The 18841-nt window shown below is 44.4% G+C and overlaps 1 protein-coding gene across 1 annotated transcript; it reads right to left on the bottom strand.

Annotated features, from left to right (window-relative positions):
- Positions 1 to 3301: 3301 nt before the first annotated feature.
- On the bottom strand, positions 3302 to 4018 carry HDGFL1 (HDGF like 1). The gene is made up of 2 exons (XM_059401501.1): positions 3533 to 4018; positions 3302 to 3490 (listed from the first exon to the last, which is right to left on the bottom strand). Exons 1-2 carry the CDS (start codon positions 4016 to 4018, stop codon positions 3302 to 3304), a joined length of 675 nt encoding a protein of 224 aa, XP_059257484.1.
- Between the last annotated feature and the right edge of the window lie 14823 nt (positions 4019 to 18841).

Below are 18841 nucleotides of genomic sequence, written 5' to 3'. Positions count from 1 at the left end.
ACTCTGTTCAGCCAGGTAACTCGTTAATGATCGGTAATTCTGTTACTGAGCCACGCATTTTCTAGAAAAAGACAAAACCAACAACAACAAAAAAATACACCACTGGAATTACTGGGAATTACAGACAGCCAAACATGTTTTACAGACTAGCATCTTTTTCAGAACACACACAAAGAACCCATCTCTCGACCACCAGACTATACACATGGGGTCTGCCACCTCAGAGAAGAGGGCTGAGAATACAGATTTTCTGCATTTCCCTTTCTTGATTGCACTGCAATTGTGTGTGCTACTTCTGTGTATCGCTGTTCAGAGGCTCTGTTAGATGGATGGCATTTTCACAGCCATACTGATGTCGCTGGGAAGACAAATGTATGCGAGGCTTCCTAATAGACACCAACTTTCTTCCATCCCCAACATTAGATACAAAAAAAGGGAGAAAGAGATAATATAAAGAGAAGGACTCAAATGGTAGTAATTTCATTTTCTATCTTCCAGGTTATTGAATCATTTCAGAAGATGTGTGTCCATAAAAACCTTATCAAAACCATGTGCTAGCCTGTGGCAAATCTATCAATCCATATTTGAACTTCCCATAGTCACACACTTCTTGAAAAACCGGGAATGTGCAATGGTCCTCATCATTTTACCAAGCCCTTTAATGACAAAACAATCGTCAGGGGCCCCAGATGCTTTGTTTGTCTTTTTTACACACCCACTAGCACTGTTTAATACATTCTTGGCCGTGTACATTTCTAAATGTTCACTTCAAAATAGTAGTGGAAAATAAGTACTCCCATTTCGTTCAACGGGACGTTTTAGTCAACAGGAACCCATGAACGATCATGAAACAAAGCATCTGTGACCTATGACAAAGACCTGCCTTTGAATCTTAGCTCATCTACTTGGGAAATTTACTTATTTGGGAGAATTACTTAGCACCTCTGAACCTCCGATCCCCAGCCTTTAAACTGAAAATAGTAGGTACTTAATCGGGCAGTTGGATTAATAAAGACACTATGTACAGAACATATTAATTAGCTGCTCTCCCAGTTACTTGTTATCAATACTAAAAAAGCAATTTTATCAACTTCCGATTTCATGGTTAGTGCTTTTGTTTTTTTGAATGTGTAATTCAGGGGACAAAGTTTAGGCTGGGACCAGTAAAACCTGTATTGGAATCCTCAGGGTCCCATGAAGCACAAGAAAAGCCACTTTAACCTCGCTGAACCATGCTGTTTCCAGTGGAAAATTTGAATATCAAGGTCTCCCTTCTGAGACTATTACAAAGATTGAATGAGGTCATTCTTCTCGGCACATGGTAGAGATTCATCAAATAGTAACTTCCAGTATTCATAGGACTACAATAGCAGCCGCTGAAAAACAAGGAATCATCTTGACATCCGCCTCAGAGGAAGATAACATCACCTTACACAGGGCTGGAAAACAGGGCTGTCTGATTTGCCAACCATGCTGGTTGCTGATGGCCTGGTGTATTCTATGAAAAGGACTCCAGTATTTACTAAGCCTCCGCATTCATGCAGTGTGACAAACACAAGACCTGGAAAGCAGCATGCCACTATCATTAAGGATATTTAAATATCCCCCCAGTATATGCAAAAAGCCACTGAAGATAACCCAAAGTATTCTACGGATAGGACATATTTTAAGAACTGGAAATATAAAGCAAGTGCCTTTTATCAGGAGGGTAGTAATGAGATCCAGTAAAGCAATCACAACAATAAAAGAAAGGACCAAGCCTCTCACCCTGCTTCTTCTCTAAATCTGTTGTTTGGTACAGCATGTCGAGTATTAGAAACTCAGTAATTGTCCCAGGGTAGCACCACTCAAACATTTTAAGTTGACTTCTTTCCATTGGTTCTGAACAGTGTGGAGGGCACACTCCTTGAGATAATGGAGGTTTATCAAGGGGGTGGGGGAGGGATTCTAAAACAACCTTGTGTGTTACCAGTGATTGCTTTTAAGGCAGGATGTGAGGGGGCATTCATCCTAAGGGCCCATTCTTCAGAAACCAAAGGAACAGACCTGAGATTTGTTTAAAGTAATCAACGTGTTTTATTTCCTGGAACTGAAATAGTTCAGCTCTCAACTTCCAAAGCTACAGTCAACAATTTTTCATCAGAGCCCAAGGGAGAAGGGTAGGGAGAAGGAGACAACAGAAGAAGGGCACATGGACAGTTCGGGAAGAGGCTGGGGAGGGAGGGGGCACCCACTTCCTTCTCTCTTCTCAGGAAGTTACATTTCAGGTCTGGTGACAATGCTGAGGGGGTCAGAGTGCGGGACGTCATGGGTGGGAACTGGCACTGCCAAGGAACACCAAAGTTTTAACTATAAAAAGAAAGTCCTCAAACCGCAAACAGAAAGGGAACCTTCTAGTCCATCTTTGAAATGGAGTTTGCAGTGGCAGAGCTGGTCGGCTGACAGAAGGCATGGCCAGGGTAGTTCTTCATTGGAGGAAAAAAAAAAAAAAATCTTTTCGTTAAAAATATTTTTCCAACTGCACGCCTTTTCCTTTATGCCTGAGTGACATATACGACTGTAGGGTGGCCTGGAGGCGGTGGGGAGAGGGAAAGGGGTGGCCACGCGTCTCCCCAGAACATCCCACGAAACCGCAGAGATGGAAACGCATCCAAAGAGCCGGGCCAAGCGAACCCTTCCCATCTCACGGGCAACTGGGAAGTTCCCACATTGATAAAAAAAAAAAAAAAACAACAACCGACAAATCCCAGAAGGCCCAAACGGGACTCAGAAAGGAGGGAGGCCCTGGCCCAGGAGGGGTCCCACTTTCGGTGAATCGGAGCAGCCGGGCTCACTGGCATGGGAGGGGCGGGGAGAGCTCCGGAAGGCGGTCGCCCACCGCCCCCACCGCCGCAGTCGCGGGCGGGCCCCTTCCGGGCCCCTGGAAGCCTCCCCAAGCCCTGCTCGGTAGGCGCCCTCCACCCCTTCCCTCCTACCCCCGATTCCCACGCAGAGGTCCGGAGTGCCCGGGGGGGTTGGGAGAGGGGGTGTCTGGAGGTGGGAACGGCCGGGCCAGGCCTCAACTGAAGCCTCGGGGAAGCAGCTCCAGGCGGGCTCAGCTCGTCCCGGGCAGTAGAGGCCTGACTCCGATGTCGGGGGTGCGGGTGGCCTGCCGCTCCGGGTCAACCCCCAGGGCGGTGGGCGGATGGGGGGCAGGGGTGGGGGTGGCGGCGGCGTCCCAGTTTGCAGGCCGTGACCCGCTTCCCCAGGAACAGCCCGGCCGCGGCGGGCACGGGGTGGGGGCTCTTCTCGAAACTGGTGACTACAGGCTGTCGCGCTCTCCGCCCCCCGGGGTCGGCGCCTCGACGGCCGCGGCCTCTCCCCGCGGCTCGAGGACCTCCGGGGCCGGCTGGGCCGCGGCGCCCCGGGTTTCCGGCTCCACGGCGGGCGGCGCGGCCCCTTCCCCGGCGGCGGCCGCCTCCTCCTCCTCCTCCTCCTCCCGCTGCTCCTGCTCCTGCTGCGGCTCCGGCGGCGGCGGCGGCGGCGCCCCCGCTTCGGGCTCGGCCTCCCGGGGGCGTTTGGGGGAGCCGTCGGGCAGCTCGCCCGCGGCCCGCTTGGGCGCCGCCCGCTCGGCCTGCTCGTCGGCCGGCCCGTCGCCGCCCGGCTTCCCCGGCTGCTCGCTGCGGCCGGCCGTGTCGCCCGCGCTGGCCTCCGGCGGCGGCCCGGGCCGCTCCGCGCCGCGCTCGTCCGGCGCCCGCTGGTAGTCGGCGGCGCGCACGGTGGGGTTGTGCTCGATCTCCCACAGCCCCTCGCTGAAGCCGCGGCGCTTGTTGGGCTTGCCGAACTTCTCCTTGGACTCCTCGTACGGGAACAGGTGCTTGGGGCCCAGGAAGGCCGTCTCGTGGGTCCCGAAGAAGAAGACCTGGTAGCGGTTGGGCTCGGCCATGTGCTCGACGCGGGCCGGCCAGTGGGCGTAGCCCTTCAGCTTGGCGAACACCAGGTCGCCGCTCTGGTACTTGCGCCGACAGTAGCACGACATGGCGGGGCTGGACCCGGCCTCGGCGGAGGCCCTGGCGACGCCCGGAACGCGGGCGGGTGGCGGCCGCTGGGCTGGGCCGGGCGCGCGGCCTCCGCCCCCCGCGCGCCCCGCGCGCCCCGCGACGGGCGCAACGCTCGGCGCCCCGAGAGGGTTCTAGCGCGGAGGCCCCACGGCGGACCCCGCGGATTCTAGAATGATAGAGCCCGCGGCTTGGTGATCCGGGGACCCTCGGCCTCCGGGCCGTCGAGAGGGGCCCCGAGAGGGTAAGATGGGGCCGGGCGGTGGGGAAACGCGGGGACCCCATGAGCACAGAGGTGGGGGACACTAGGAACCGGCCAGAGCAAACTCGAGGTGTCCGTGCGGGCCCCGACCTGCTCGCAGCGGCAAACCCTGCTCTCGCCCTGGGAGCCGTTGATGGCCTGGCTGGGTCAGGGCTTTCACCATTTTCCTGGTTTCTTTGAGGGCTGCCGCTGGAGCCTCCTCCGGGTCTCTAGCAGAGTCGGGGGGTCTGACAAAGGGACGGGGTCATGGATAGTGTTGGGATGTCCCGAGTGCACGTCTTCTGAACGGGCAGTAGTTTTGGGAAAATGTTGACAGCCGCACCATGACCCAGGGCGAAGCAGGCATATCAGAATTTCCTGCTTTGCATGGGGAGGTTTGCACCGCGTGCTGGATGTGGACTTGATCCTTTCGGTGACTGTTAGGTACTGTAAACAGACTTCATAGTTCTAACACAGAGTATATCAAACGCTCTCAAAATATTCCTACAATAGGGGAACGTGGGCTGGTTGTGATTAACAACTAGGTAGAGGTCTGCTCAGGTCAAACAAGCTGTTGGTAACTAGGGCTTCCTGGGGGCTAGACTAAAAAATAGCATGATCTCAGCTGAGAGACTATTTTAGGAAGAGACGTTTCTCCAGATAGAAGACTATTCTAAATGGATACTTCTGGGAGTTTCCGTGTAACTGCTTTTGTTATAAGGCTTTCTACATCTTTTTTTTTTTTTTTTTTTTTAGTTTTGCGAGCTAGTGGTGAGCTTGCACTTTGAAATCCAGCCAGATTTCTCAAAATAGTACTCTTGGTTGTTGTGACAAAGACCTTTCAATATCAATCATCTGTTTAACTACACAGATGTTCCTTCCTAGTGTACCCAGCAGTGACCAGGGGAGAATGAGAACCATTAACCCGTCTCATTACGCTCAGATTGGTTTCTGGTTTGATGGGTTGGATCAGACTTACTTGCCTTTGGATAGCAGAGACCTGCTTTGGGCAAGAGTTACCTTCTCCCAACAAGGCAAAACAGATAGGATGCACTCTGGTCATTCTAAACAAGTTCTTTGAGCTTTTCCGTCAAGCCATTTTTAGCGCATTCAGCTACGAAGATGAATCTACGAAGATGAATCTGATACATTTCCTTGTTTCAACTTCATACAGAAAGCGCCAGAGAGCTAGGAGTGTTAAATAGCTGCAGAAGAGAAAGAAAACATCGTGGATGGCGGTGGAGCCCATGGTAGGCAGGAATGTGAGTTTCTGTAAGCAGAGGTCTTGCCACACACACTCGCGCCCTTTGTTCTCCCCCCTTGGCTATGCTAAAGCCCAGGCCATCGCCTGGTTGTGGTCTCACGGCAGATACACAGGTAGACGTGTGGGTATTACTTGGACTGGGTATCTGAAGGGTAGAGCAAAGAACCAAAAATCTACCAAAAACTGAAACAAAAAGGAAACAGAGGCAAAAAAGAAAATCTAGTAGAGAAGCACCCAGATCTGCAAGGAGTAAGAGAAATTCTATTGGGCACAGACCAGTGTGTCCTACCTTCACCTCTCCTGGTGTGGTCCTGGAAGGCTGGCACAAAAGATGCTTCTGTTTGAGGACATTAACATATAATTTCAGAGGTAAGTCCCCCTGGAGACTTCATTAAATAGAAACCCAAGCTATCCCAAGCTAGTCTTCAAATGCTAAATCCTGTGTTCTTTGCATAAACACAAAGGAATTCCAGGAGAACTCCGTGGGTCCGTGGTTATTAGGATTGGGAAGGGTAGTAGGAGACACAATAGAAAGAATTCTTGCGTCCCTTACTTGTTGACTGGCCTTGTAAGGCTGGCAGTAGATATCTTGATTCTGAGCCTCTGCTATGTGATCTTAAGGTGTTTAAAGAAATACTTTGAATTTCTCTCAGGATTGTTAAAAATATTAATGAGATGAGGGGTATGAAAGTCCAGACCATGGGTGTGACGGTCGTTGCTCACAAAGTGTGCAGAGTTTCATCTTCGATAGGAATTAGGCTATTCTTACTATTATTATGCTATTATATTATTAGACTAAGTGAGAGTAAAGAGCTATGGAAAAGGGTAGATTCACGAGTAAGAGCACTAAAGAATGAGAGAGTCTGCGCCAGCTCAAGTTCATGTGACACAAGCAGTTTCATGCCCAGCACAATTTCTGCACGAGTCCACATAAGAGATTTTGCTGGGTGGGAATACTATTTTTAGAAGCAGTATTCCTCGCCGGAACTGATTCCCTGCGGTAGCTGACCCCAGAGACAGGAGGATGGGAAGGAAGGTTGAGGAAATGGGAAATGCATTTAAAGAGTTAATAGGCACCGCTTTCACAGGTGCCTCGTTCCTTTGACACCCGCGTTCTCAGCGATGCAATTAAGTGGCTCAAGCTTGGCTTATCTTACCCTTGAAACCAACTTGTTCTTAAAAATTACTGTCTCTCTTGCTCCAAGGGGAGACCAGAGGGAAGTGGCGTTCAGGATAACCTGCTTAAGTGTGGGTTGGGCTGTTGTACAGAATACTCCTAAGCAACTACAATTATCAATTTTTAGGAACTGGAGCTCCACGAGCTCAGCTGTATCTAATAGATCAAGACCTTTTTTAAAAACCAGTGTGCCAAGAACACCTGCGTGTCAAAAGGCCCTAATTTCAGCAGAAGCATACCCCTCAGAACCCTTAGAATCCAAAACGTGTAACCCTTCTTGGTTTCCTTCTCTGAAAAACTCATGATAGCGTTTAAAAGGCTGCTTGGCAACAATTATGAGACGCAGGCGATAAAACAATATAATTATACAAGAGAGACAATAGATACCTAATTGATGTTTTCTTGTTTAATTAGTTTAAAATTCAATTAGTCTGATGTAAACTATGATATAAAATAAATGCAACTGCTCTTTCTGTGCTCTTGTCTTCGTTAAAAATATTAGCCTCCTCTGGGTCTATACGACAGAAGTGTTTATACACGGTTGGGATGTGGGGTCATGGCTTTTCTTTTTAAAATGTTCTAGCAGGCACAATTATACAGAAAAAAATGCCCTCTGTGACCGTGGGTAGAAAATCCCCCCGCTGTCCTTTCTGAAAGCCACAGGAGATGATGCCCATTTTTCTATATTTTGTCACCTTTGCATTTTATCAATGTCCATTTAGCCTAACCCCTAAAGCCTCAGAGACTTCTGAAATCCAAGGGATCCGTTGGGGGTAGGAGAAGCTGTATCAGTGGGGAGGTCCCGGAGCTAAAGGATAATGTATGGAAAGTTTCCAAGGAGCTGTATCATTATCAACTTGAATAATGAGTCAACCCTGTACCTAAGCTTGATGATGGCATTTTAGGAGGGGAGACAGAAGGTACAGGCTGCCCCAGTGGTGTATGTGTGCGAGCAACTTGGGCCTCCTTGACCAGTCACAAATGTTACAGGGCACATAGATCACGACTGTTTGCAAAACTGCTGTTTTTGTGACCCTGGAAAGAAGAATGTCGCTCGAAAATTAATACAAGTGGATGGTTACAGATAATTATATTTTATTATCCTGATGTGTTGGGAGTTTAGAGGTTTTACACATTACTCTTTGGGGAAAAAATTAAGGAAACATTTCAATAATATGGATATTTTTCTAATTTGAATCTTGCATGATATTTATTCAAACTATTACATGACAATGTATGTTTTTTTTTTTTTTTTAATCTATGTAATGAGCAAAGTGTAAGCAAATAACTTATCATTGCTGGTGAGTATTCAATACTTGAGGATTAGATGAATAAAATGGTCTATTTACATAATAATTACGTAATTAGATGGCCATATTCTGTGTCTTTAAGGTTTTTAAGGTATAATTTAATGACTTTGAAAATGCTTAAAATATGAAGTTGAGGGAAAAGAAAGAAAATATATAAGGCAGGCGATTTATCAGCCTATGTGAAACCTAGTTCTTAAATCTAAAATGTGTGTAAACTTGGGGCCCATTTGAGAGAAAGGCTGTTTCAAATGAACAAAAAGTGTGTGTCAAATAGGTTGCCTGGCATCTATTAAATGTTCAATTACTAATAGTCATTACTATTAAAATAAGGAGCACTAGAGGCACCTGGGTGGCTCAGCTGTTAAGCGTCTGCCTTTGGCTCAGGTCATGATTCTGGGGTCCTGGGATAGAGCCCCTCACTGGGCTCTCTCCTTGGTGGGAAGCCTGCTTCTCCCTCTCCCTCTGCCCCTGCTGTGTTCCCTCTTTTGCTATGTCTCTCTCTGTCAAATAGATTAAAAAAAAAAAAAAATAGGGAGTACTACTCTTTTGTTAAAGTCTGAATCTTTTTATTTTTGCGTTACATGATACCTTTGGGAGGGATTACTGTTGTTTCTCCTGCCCACAAATTTTTTTCTGGCTCTAAATTTAGCTTGACACTTTGCCAGTGCTCTTTTAATTTTAATATAGTTACATATATTTTTCTTGGTTTTTGGAGGGGACATGTTCTTCATGCCATAAAAACACATTTTTGAAAGATCCAAGGTCATCAAGGTCACGTCTATCAGCACCTATGGGTCTGGGCTTTGCGATTTCAATCCTGCCCTTGTCGTTACATGAACATGTCATGCAGATGGTTAAAATATCTAACGCTTTCAGGAAAACCTTGCTCAAGTTTTTGATGTTACAAACTGTCTTCACCTCAGTGACCTCCGACTCTACCTTAGTCTTGCGGCTTTCAAAATAATTACCAAAATACAGATTTGGGGGAATAAGTAATTTATACTGTTTTCTTTTAAGGAAATTATCAATAATGTGTGTGACAAGAAAAAGGGAATATTTCAACCCAGATGTCTAATTTTGAATTAATGGAAATGGTACCTGAAGATAGAAAATAATTTTGATTGCATTTTTGATAATTTTTTAAAGTCGGCTCCATGCCCTGCACAGGGCCTGATGGTGGGGCTTGAGTTCGCGACCCTGAAATCCAGACCTGAGCTGAAATCGAGAGTCGCTCAGTCAACCAACTGAACCACCCAGATGCCCTGAGTTTTTCATATCTCATTATTATAAAATGCCTTATATTTTTCATTTAGTTTTAGATTAGAGATACCTCTGCTGAGTTGGTATTTATCTTTCTCATCAAAGGATTATTGGAGCTGAATGGCTTTGTCTTTTTAAACACTGTGAAAGAAATATTTTGCCTTCAGAACGATTGAGGTTTTTCTAAACGAGGGAACATGTGTATTATTTGTTGAAATCTGTAAGTCCTCTAGGGAGTTTAGAGATTTCATAGAAATTCACGAGCTTATAAGCGTGGGCTAGAGAGCAAGTAAAAGAAAATCGGGGCATAGAAATTCAACATAACTTTCCTGAACCAGCATTTGAGATCAGCAAAATCTTCAACAAACATTGCTTCTTCTCTTTAACAGAGTTTGTTCATTGTTTAGATGGAGTTAGTGAGGAAAACACACTTTCAGGTGCCTCAGAAAAAGGTTCCCGATGAAACAAACGATGTTACCCCTTTTCTCTGGCAACTCTTCATAGTAGACATGCAAAATGGGATACATGCAAAATTGAAATACATACGTAAGACACTTAGGATACACAGTCTTACCACCTTTGCTCTTCAAAATCGGACATAACGAAAGCCCATACTCTATTCTCGATTGTCAAAATAGAGCCATAATGAGAATAGGTTGATAAGTAAAATTACAAGAGAACCGTGTTTCCTGAGCACGTCGCTGCCAAACACTGACAGATGATGGACACTTTGTTTCTCAGTTCATTGTTAAAGCTCTTTACTGCACTGCCTTTCTCCTTTTTCTTTTTCTTTTTTCTGCCTGCCCACTTATTCGTCATGTGCACAGTCATTCAAAAAATACAACCGATAGACCTCCAGAAAAGTTGGTTGACAGAAAAAGAAAAGGATGAAGCAAATACTAAGAAAACAGAAATGTCACGGACAAGTGCTTAGAAGGATCACAAAAGCGCAGTGGGGAAACTAGCCGTCCTTAGCAGAGTTAACGGTCCCCGAGGGTTTTTCAGTAACAATTTGAGTTCTGTTTACAAGAATCCTTACATTAAAAATAGGGAGTCAGGGGGTCTGGCTGGCTCATTCGGAAGAGTGTGTGACTCCTGATCTCTGGTCATGAGTTGGAGACCCATGTGGGTGTAGAGATTACTTAAATAAGTGAAATTAAAAAAAAAAAAATGTGTATCTATCTGCCTTGGATGACAGCGTTTGGAGAGGGAGAAATGAAGATATAGATTTAATCTTAAGAGTGAGTGTCAGTTCTTACAATAATAAAGAGAAAAATAAGTATGCTGGTAAGCTAGGATAGGCAGATATGTGTAAAGGTAAAATGATGTTAGCTACACATCAAGTAATGTTAGTGTAGACATGGTATCTCTCCAACATAAAGTATTACAGATAGAACACTTACTTCTCTTTAAAATGGCCATCCAGCGGCTGGGTGGCTCAGTTGGTTAAGCTACTGTCTTAGCCTCAGGTCATGATCCCGGAGTCCCACATCAGGCTCTTAGCTCCATGGGGAGTCTGCTACTCCCTCTGACCTTCTCCCCTCTCGTGTGCTCTCTCTCTCAAATAAAATCTTAAAAAAAATTTGTAAAATGCCCATCCTTGGGGCACCTGCATGGCTCAGTTCAGTGACTCTTAACTTCAGCTCAACTCATGATCTCAGGGTGGTGAGATCAAGCCCCACCATCGGGGCCTGTGCAGGACATGGAGCCTGCTCAAGATCCTCTCTCCCTCCTCCCCTGTACCTCCCCACCTCCCTCTCTCAAAAATTAAATAAGTAACTGCCAACTTTTCTTTTTTCTCTCAGAATATTTATAACTATAAATTGCAACCACATAAGAGCACTTTGAATATTTTCTTTTCATTATTTTTTAAAAAATATTTTCTTTACTTATTTGTCAGAACACAAGTAAGGTGAGCATCAGAGGCAGAGGGAGAAGCAGACTCCCCAGCAAGCAGGGAGACCCACACGGGCTCAATCCCAGAACCCTGAGATCATGACCTGCACTGAAGGCAGACGCTTAACCAACCATACAGGCACCCCTTTTCTTAAAAATTTCAAAGGATGTATATTCTGAGACTTTTACCAGCTGCCATCTTCTTTCATGATGGCTGACCACACTTTTTTCTCTTGTAGTAATAGCAAAGTCAGTAAAATTTTCATTGAGCAATCAATAAATGTTTAAATCAATCAAAATGTTTAAATTAGTAAATTGAACCATTTGATATTAATTAATAATACTTTCACCAATTATAACTTGGAAGAGTTAATTGAGTTTTATCTTTTGCTAATCTTAGCTGCCTTACACATTTCAAATATACCTGAGGAAAAAAAGAATGATAACATGTAGGTTTTCTATATCATGAAAGACTACTTTGGGTTCATTCAGGTTTCCGTTTTTTTCTTCTGTTTGCTTTGCGGGACCCCTATGACTTGACAGGGAGTTTTTAAGCTGCTTAGGATACCAGCTCAGGGCTCGCAATGTCTGAGCACTTACTGTATGCCCAGGAGAGGCCCAGTGATGTGGGGAAGATAGCATGAGTATGGACTGTTTTAACTAATGGTCATACAAGGTGGTCTCTGCTATATCCATTCTATGATACATTTTGAGATATTATCTGTGATCTGTGTGATCTGTTTTGTAATTGATACAATATTTTTATATATCCATTATCAACATGCATAAGCCAGCTTATGAACTGTTTATTCAGTGTTTCCATATTCTTGCTAATATTGTTTCATCTACTTGTGATTAAAAATACATTAAGATTTTCCATGGTATTTCAAGATTTATCAATTCCTTTAAATTAGGTTTGTTTGTACATTTTGAGACACTGTTCTTAACTACATGCATATTCCTTATTTTTATATTGTTTGGCTTCTATTAGAACCTTCATTTTATCACAATGATACTGCCCTAATGAAGACTTTTGGTTGAAATTCCACTTTGGTATTAGCATGCTGCTGCAGCTTTTTTTTTTTTCTTTTAGATTTTATTTATTTATTTAAGAGAGAGCATGAGCAGCAGGAGGGGCAGAGGGAGAAGCAGACTCCCCGCTGAGCAGTGAGCATGATGTGGGACTCGATCCCAGGATCCTGAGATCATGACCTGAGCTGAAGACAGACGCTTAACCGACTGAGCCACCCAGGCGCCCCTGAAGTAGCTTTTTTTTTTTTAAGATTTTATTTATTTATTTGACAGAGAGAGATCACAAGTAGGCAGAGAGGCAGGCAGAGAGAGAGAGAGGGAAACAGGCTCCCCGCTGAGCAGAGAACCCAATGCGGGACTCGATCCCAGGACCTGAGCTGAAGGCAGCGGCTTAATCCACTGAGCCACCCAGGCGCCCTGAAGTACATTTTTTTTTGATTACCAGGTGAGTGGTATAGTTTTTTAATTTTAACTTTTGTATGCCCTTTCGTTTAATGATACCCTGGAAACCAATCTCTGCATAGATTGCGTTCGATCTAAAATTTTATTAAGTGAATTTAATCTTTTTACATTTTGTGATAAATTCTGTATCTATCAACTCAGTTTGTGTATTTGATTTACCGTGCCTCCCTTGTTGTTTTTTTTCTTTATCTCCCTGTTTTTCTACTTTCCTATAGACTAATAGGTGTACTATCTAATCACCAGTCTCCCTTTCCTCAGTTCCCTTCCCTGGCCTGGTAACTCTCTTCCTTCAGAAATTACTACTGAACGTACGTAACTCTGCAAATTTTCCAACCAAATCTGAAGACTCTATCATGTTGAATAGACTCAACACTCGCCTTTGTAATTGTCTGACATTTTACATCTTTACATTTTCATTTTATTTATTTATTTATTTATTTTTAAATTTTCTTTATCCATTTGAGAGAAAGAGAGTGAGAGAGAAAGCATGAGAAGGGAGAAGGAGAAGCAGACTCCCCTTGGAGCTGGGAGCCCATAGCCAGACTAGAGTCTGGGAGTCTGGGATTATGACCCGAGCTGAAGGCAGTTGCTTAACCAACTGAGCCACCCAGGCACCCCATAATATATATATATATTTTGTTTACTATTAGTTTACTACATTTAATCACATATTTTATCATTTCTGCACCCTTCCTTTACTTTCTATAAATGAAATACATCACCTGGTAATGGTTTTAGTTAGGGTGTCCAGTAGTATATAAATTATCCTAGATGTATATAACTCAAAATACATTTATGATAGTCTCACTATTAAATAGTACATTAGCTGGCATATGATTTATAATGAAAGTTTTGTTCCTTCCAGAATGTGAAGAAGGCATTACTTTGTTGTCTTCGAGCATCTGCTGTTGCTGCTAAGAAGTCGGCCCCAGCACAAAAGGCTTTTCTTTCAAGGTATTGTGTCCTCTTTCCCAACTATTAAGTCTTCATTCTTAATATACTGCAATTTCATAAAGACATGTGTGGACTTATTTTTACTTGTTTGATTGATACTTTAAGATTTTTACTCAGAACTTGTGTCTGTCCTCCATTCTAGAAAATTCCTATGTTTTTAAATTTAGTCTCTCAGACATTTCCTCAAAACGCTTCTGTAACACTTCAATAAGTATATTAAATTATCTTGATCTGTAGTCAGGTCTCTCCTACATGTTTTAAATCTGTATCTGCTGTGCTACATTCTGTAGTATTCCTCAAAACTATAGTCCCATGTATTTATTTCTTGTGTTTAATATAAAGGTTATCCCAATTAGTATCGTTTTGGTAATGATAGTTTTTACTTTACAAATTTCTAATTTTTTATATCTACCATTCGCTATTTTATTTATATCTATTTTGTTTTCATACCTTCTCATTCTTTTCATGGAGTTACTCATTTCTCTAGTCCTTCAGAGATTCTAAACATACCTATTTAAAACCACTATTGATATTTTTTCTCTTATTTTCATGGAAAATGAAAATTTGGGTGCTGGCTCAAGGTTGCCTGGTGGCAGAGTTGTCTGCTTCTTTGTGGCTCTAGAGGAGGCAATGTTATAAATGTTGTTTCCCCCCCAAATTAGTAAATCCGGGCTTTTTTTAGTTGCCCTTTCAGTGGCAGGAAGCTTCACACTGGCCCAGCAGTGAGACCAGTTCTAGCGCTCTCTGCAGTTGACAGACTTATTTCCTTTACCCCACAGAAGAATCCAGACCTGTGGTCACTGACCTCTGCTTATTTCCAGTCTCCAGTCCCAACTGAGCCACAGTGTTAGCTCCTCTAACATTCCGTGATTCATTCCATTTTTAGCCTATGGATACATTTAGTACTTTGAAGTTATTTAATTGTATCTTTTATATCTTATCTGCTATTTGCCATATGTTGGATCAAAAAGGGAAAGTCTCAAAGCATGAATTTATAGCGTCTTAATTAGGTATCAGGAAGTTATAAAATGTCATGTATACCCTTCCGTTAGCAATTTGCAAGTTAATTGAGGAGAAAAAATTCTCTGCATGAAATATTTAGAGAATACAAAACAGATCCTAATAAAAACAAAAGAACTTGTACCCATTTATACAAAAAATAATCAGGGAAGACTCTGGATGTGGCAGGAGTTGAGATTTTTCTAAAGGAATGAGCAAGACTCGAGTGAACAAGAAATCTATGAATTTTAACTTCTCTACAGATTCGCCTCATGGTGTGCCTCAAAGATACAGTTTATGTACTTTCTATTAGTGGTTTTCAGGGATACAAAGATAGTGTGTTAAAACTGTATAGCTCTTGGTGCATGATCATGGGAATATTGAGAGAAAACAATGTTGGGGGAGTCCGAGCAGTTTCATGTAAACACTCGTCCTAGGATAAGTTATAAAAACTTAGAAATTCATAAGTGAAAACTGTTGTTTCTGAAATGATACTAATTAGGATAGCCTTTACATCAGACACAAAGAATAAATACATGGGCCTATAGTTCGGAGGAATTCTACAGAATGTAGCAGAATAGAGATTTAAAACATGTATTAGAGACGTGGCTATAGATCAATTTTGGAGAAGCCGGTGCAAGAGGACAAAATGTGTGCATATTTCTATCTGTGAGATATGAGGGTCGAAACTACTATGCTATTGCATTTAAAGGAATCTTCTTCCAGGAAATTATTAGCAGTGACTAATGGATCAGTATTGACTTATTTCCCAGAGAAATCGGCATCTGAAGCTCACTCTGTCTTCTTTCCCTTTGTACCTGAGTTTTCAGCTTTAAGCTACTCCATAAACGTCTCATATGCTCAGAAAAGTCTAAAAATAATGTCATTGCATAATATTCTAATGCTGCCGAAATCTGCTATTCAGAGGTCATCACATGTGCCAAGAGCCCTTCAGTGAATGGTAATAAAAGGCAAGACACGTACACATAGGCTCACAGTTTATTTAATGCCTCTGTTCAAGTCTCTCTTATTCATGCTGTGCCTAAGTCCATTGAGCCATTTTATAGAAATAATGGACATAATTGGCTCTGTGCCTTGATGGTTAGCCTGACTCAGATGAATACCGTTCCAAGTGGGGGATATATATATATCCCCCCACTTGGAACAGCCTTGGAAATATATCCCATATATATATATATAATATATATATATATGGCTGTTCTATAAAGAAGAGGGCAGGCTTCGGCCACAGGCTCTGGCAAGTTCCAAATGGAAGACTAAATTGTTTCAAGGTAGGTGATGGAAATCAGGAGACAGAAAGATTAACCCACAGGACATGTCTGTTTCGAGTCAGCCTGACTTCCATTTATTGCAACCCTGACATTGCAATAAACCTATGAAATATGCTTCCAACATGCAACCAAGTGGTAAAACACGATACCTCTCTTTAAAGCATTTTTTTTTTAATTGAATGCACCTGGTGCCGTTCTCCCCCTATTTATGTTCATGCCACACACGGGCAAGCAGGACCTAATTACCAATTAAGCAGTAAAGCTGTTTATGAAACCAAATGTTCTCAGGGTCCAGTCCGCGAATGATATGTATCCGCATGTCTGTTTGTGTAGATGCAGATATGCACACGTGTACGTAAGCATGAATGTAACTATCTATACATCTACACACACTCCACATTTTTTCACCTTCGTTTTAATTGTCAGCTTCTCCGATTTTATAGAGCCATCTTCTGTGCAGTGATCTGATCTTAGTAACTGATGAGAGGGATTCCCTAATTATATAAAGCCCTGATCATTTCCAGCCTAAAGCTGCGATTCTTTAAATGCATGGAAAATACTTCTGTTTTTCGAATGGCCATGGACGGAGGCCTCCCTTTCTGGCTGTGGCAGTTTAAGAGCCCAAACATTGCTCTGGCACTGACCCCAGCCCCCCCCCCCCCACCCCACTAAACCTTTCTGCGGAGAACTGGCGTAAAAGCTGAAGGTCAGGAAGGAGAAGGCTAACTTGACGTCCCTGTACTTGACACTGTTACCGTCGAGCTACGGCAAACTACAAGCTGCGGGGAGCCAGCTCGCGGCTCCCCCCGCGCTCTCGATGCAGCAACACCAGTGAGAGACGCGAGCATGGCGCGTGATTTATTTTGCTTTAGGGAACTTGGCCCTGGAGCCTGAACTCTGTGGGAGGATATAGGTTGATTTCAGTTCCGTTCAGTGTGAGAAAAATGTATTGCGCGTCTGCGGGCACTGGGAACGCAGGGGTGAACTCCAGCCCCGTCTTCAGTGAGCTCATAGCTCAGTGTCTTTCTGTCGCTTCCCCTTCCTTGTCACCTCCGTGCTTACAGCCCTGCTTGCAGATCACTCCTGGACTTAAGCGCTGGTAGGCAGTGGTTCCAGACTGGCTGCCTAATTTTCGTCTTGTGTGGTGTGTGTGGGAGAGAGCGAGCCAGAGCCAGTGAGGGCCGGCAGCGTGGGGAGGGGACAGGGGAGAGGGTCTCACTCCTCCATCCCTGCTGTCACGGTGACCCATCTGTCCAAGGGCAGCATCCTCCTGTCCTCTTCGTCCGCCCTGGACCCTAGCCTCATCTTCTTCCCTCAGTCACACACATTCTAGAGGGTATGCTGTAGGGCTATGACCCTTGCGAAATGTGCAGCATCGTTTTGCCCGTGTTTGTGCTCTCATTTACATAAATGCAATGCATTAAGCTCATTTCATCTCATTTCCACTAAATATTATGTCTTCCTGATCTGAGTTCTGTATCGTACTGTTTGGGCTCCCAACTGACATACTGTATGATGCACAATTATAACCACATTTTACCTCTTTTTTGTTTTTTTAGGGAAAAGGAGGGGGTTTCAGGAAGGTCAGAGGGCTGGGGAGAGAGAGGATCTTAAGCAGGCTCCATGCCCAGCACAGAGCCAGAGGTGGGGTTCGATCTCATGATGCTGAGATCATGACCTGAGCTGAAATCAAGAACTGGGCACTTAACTGACTGAGCCCCCCAGGCTCCCCAACCACCTTTGCCTTATTAACTCTTTTAGTGACAAATCCTCGGATTACTTCATTTCCTCCAATCTCAATCTCTCTCTCTCTCTCTCTCTCTCTCACACACACACACACACAAGCTCTAATGAAAGTTCTCTTTCCTATTTCCCGTCTATGAGAGAATTTCTCTGGGTTACAGAAACTCCTCGAGACATCATCATCAGAGAACGATTTAATCTAGGAATTCAGTCTTTATAAATCACCGGAAGGGCTAGTGGGAGGAGGGCAAGTGACAGCCCTCCCCACACTTCAGGGACTCGGGGAGTCTGGGGCTCTGCAGCCAGCCCAGCATGGGGTGGGTAACCCCCAGCACAGACGTCCGGAGGCCACCATCAATACTGTCCGAGACCCAAGCGCTTGCTGGCCGCTCCAGGACCTCATGTCTGCCTCTCAGACCACAGGCGGGGGTCTCCTCTTGTGGAATGTTGGCCTGCAGGGACTTTCTGAACGTAGGCTCCAGGTTTCCAGCCCTGGCACAGCAGGCAGCAGCATGTAGGAAAGTGCTCATCTTGGTTCCACCCCCACTTTATCTCCCGACATTCTATTGTTTTTTGCTTTCTGGTGGTTGGGGGGGTGGTTGTTGTTGGTGGTTTGTTTTTTTTTACTGTAGTCTTTTTAATTGATGAGAGTTCTCAATTCTGACTCTTCTTTTATATCATGTTTGGTCCCCCCCCCCCCCCCCCCCGCGCATGTGATATATTCTCTTTTGTCTCTGGAGATCTTAATAATCGTTCTTTTGAAATTTTTCTTCTCTGTATTGTGTTGATTTCAAGCATATTTCTTTTTCTGTTTATTGTGGTCTCCTTGTTTCATGGTAATGCCTTTCCCTTATGGATCTGTGGTAATGTCATTCCGTTCTTGTTGAAGAATGAGGCACTAGGGGCAGCTGGGTGGCTCAGTGGGTTAAGCGTCTGCCTTCAGCTCAGGTCATGATCCCAGGATCCTGGGATCGAGCCCTGAATCAGGCTCCCTGTTGGGCAGGAAGCCTGCTTCTCCCTGTCCCACTCCCCCCTGCTTGTGTTTCCTCTCTCACTGTGTCTCTCTCTCTATCAAATAAATACATAAAATCCTAAAAAAAAAGAGGGACTAAAGTGACATTTGGAAGATCTCCGAGTAGGAGTGTGGCTTGTGCTGTTGATATCTTTCTGCCAG

Source organism: Mustela nigripes, chromosome 5, assembly GCF_022355385.1.
Source record: "Mustela nigripes isolate SB6536 chromosome 5, MUSNIG.SB6536, whole genome shotgun sequence".
NCBI classification, from domain to species: Eukaryota; Metazoa; Chordata; class Mammalia; order Carnivora; family Mustelidae; genus Mustela; species Mustela nigripes.
Note: the sequence above shows the minus strand (reverse complement) of the source record. Positions and strands in the feature narration are given on the sequence as shown.

What these genes read in the sequence shown, in the direction of transcription:
- HDGFL1 (XM_059401501.1), bottom strand. Translation starts at nt 4,018, where the DNA reads ATGTCGTGCTACTGTCGGCGCAAGTACCAGAGCGGCGACCTGGTGTTC. An exon ending in CCCGGGAGGCCGAGCCCGAA is followed by an intron (nt 3,491 to 3,532) that starts GCGGGGGCGCCG and finishes CCGCAGCAGGAG; the next exon opens with CAGGAGCAGCGGGAGGAGGA.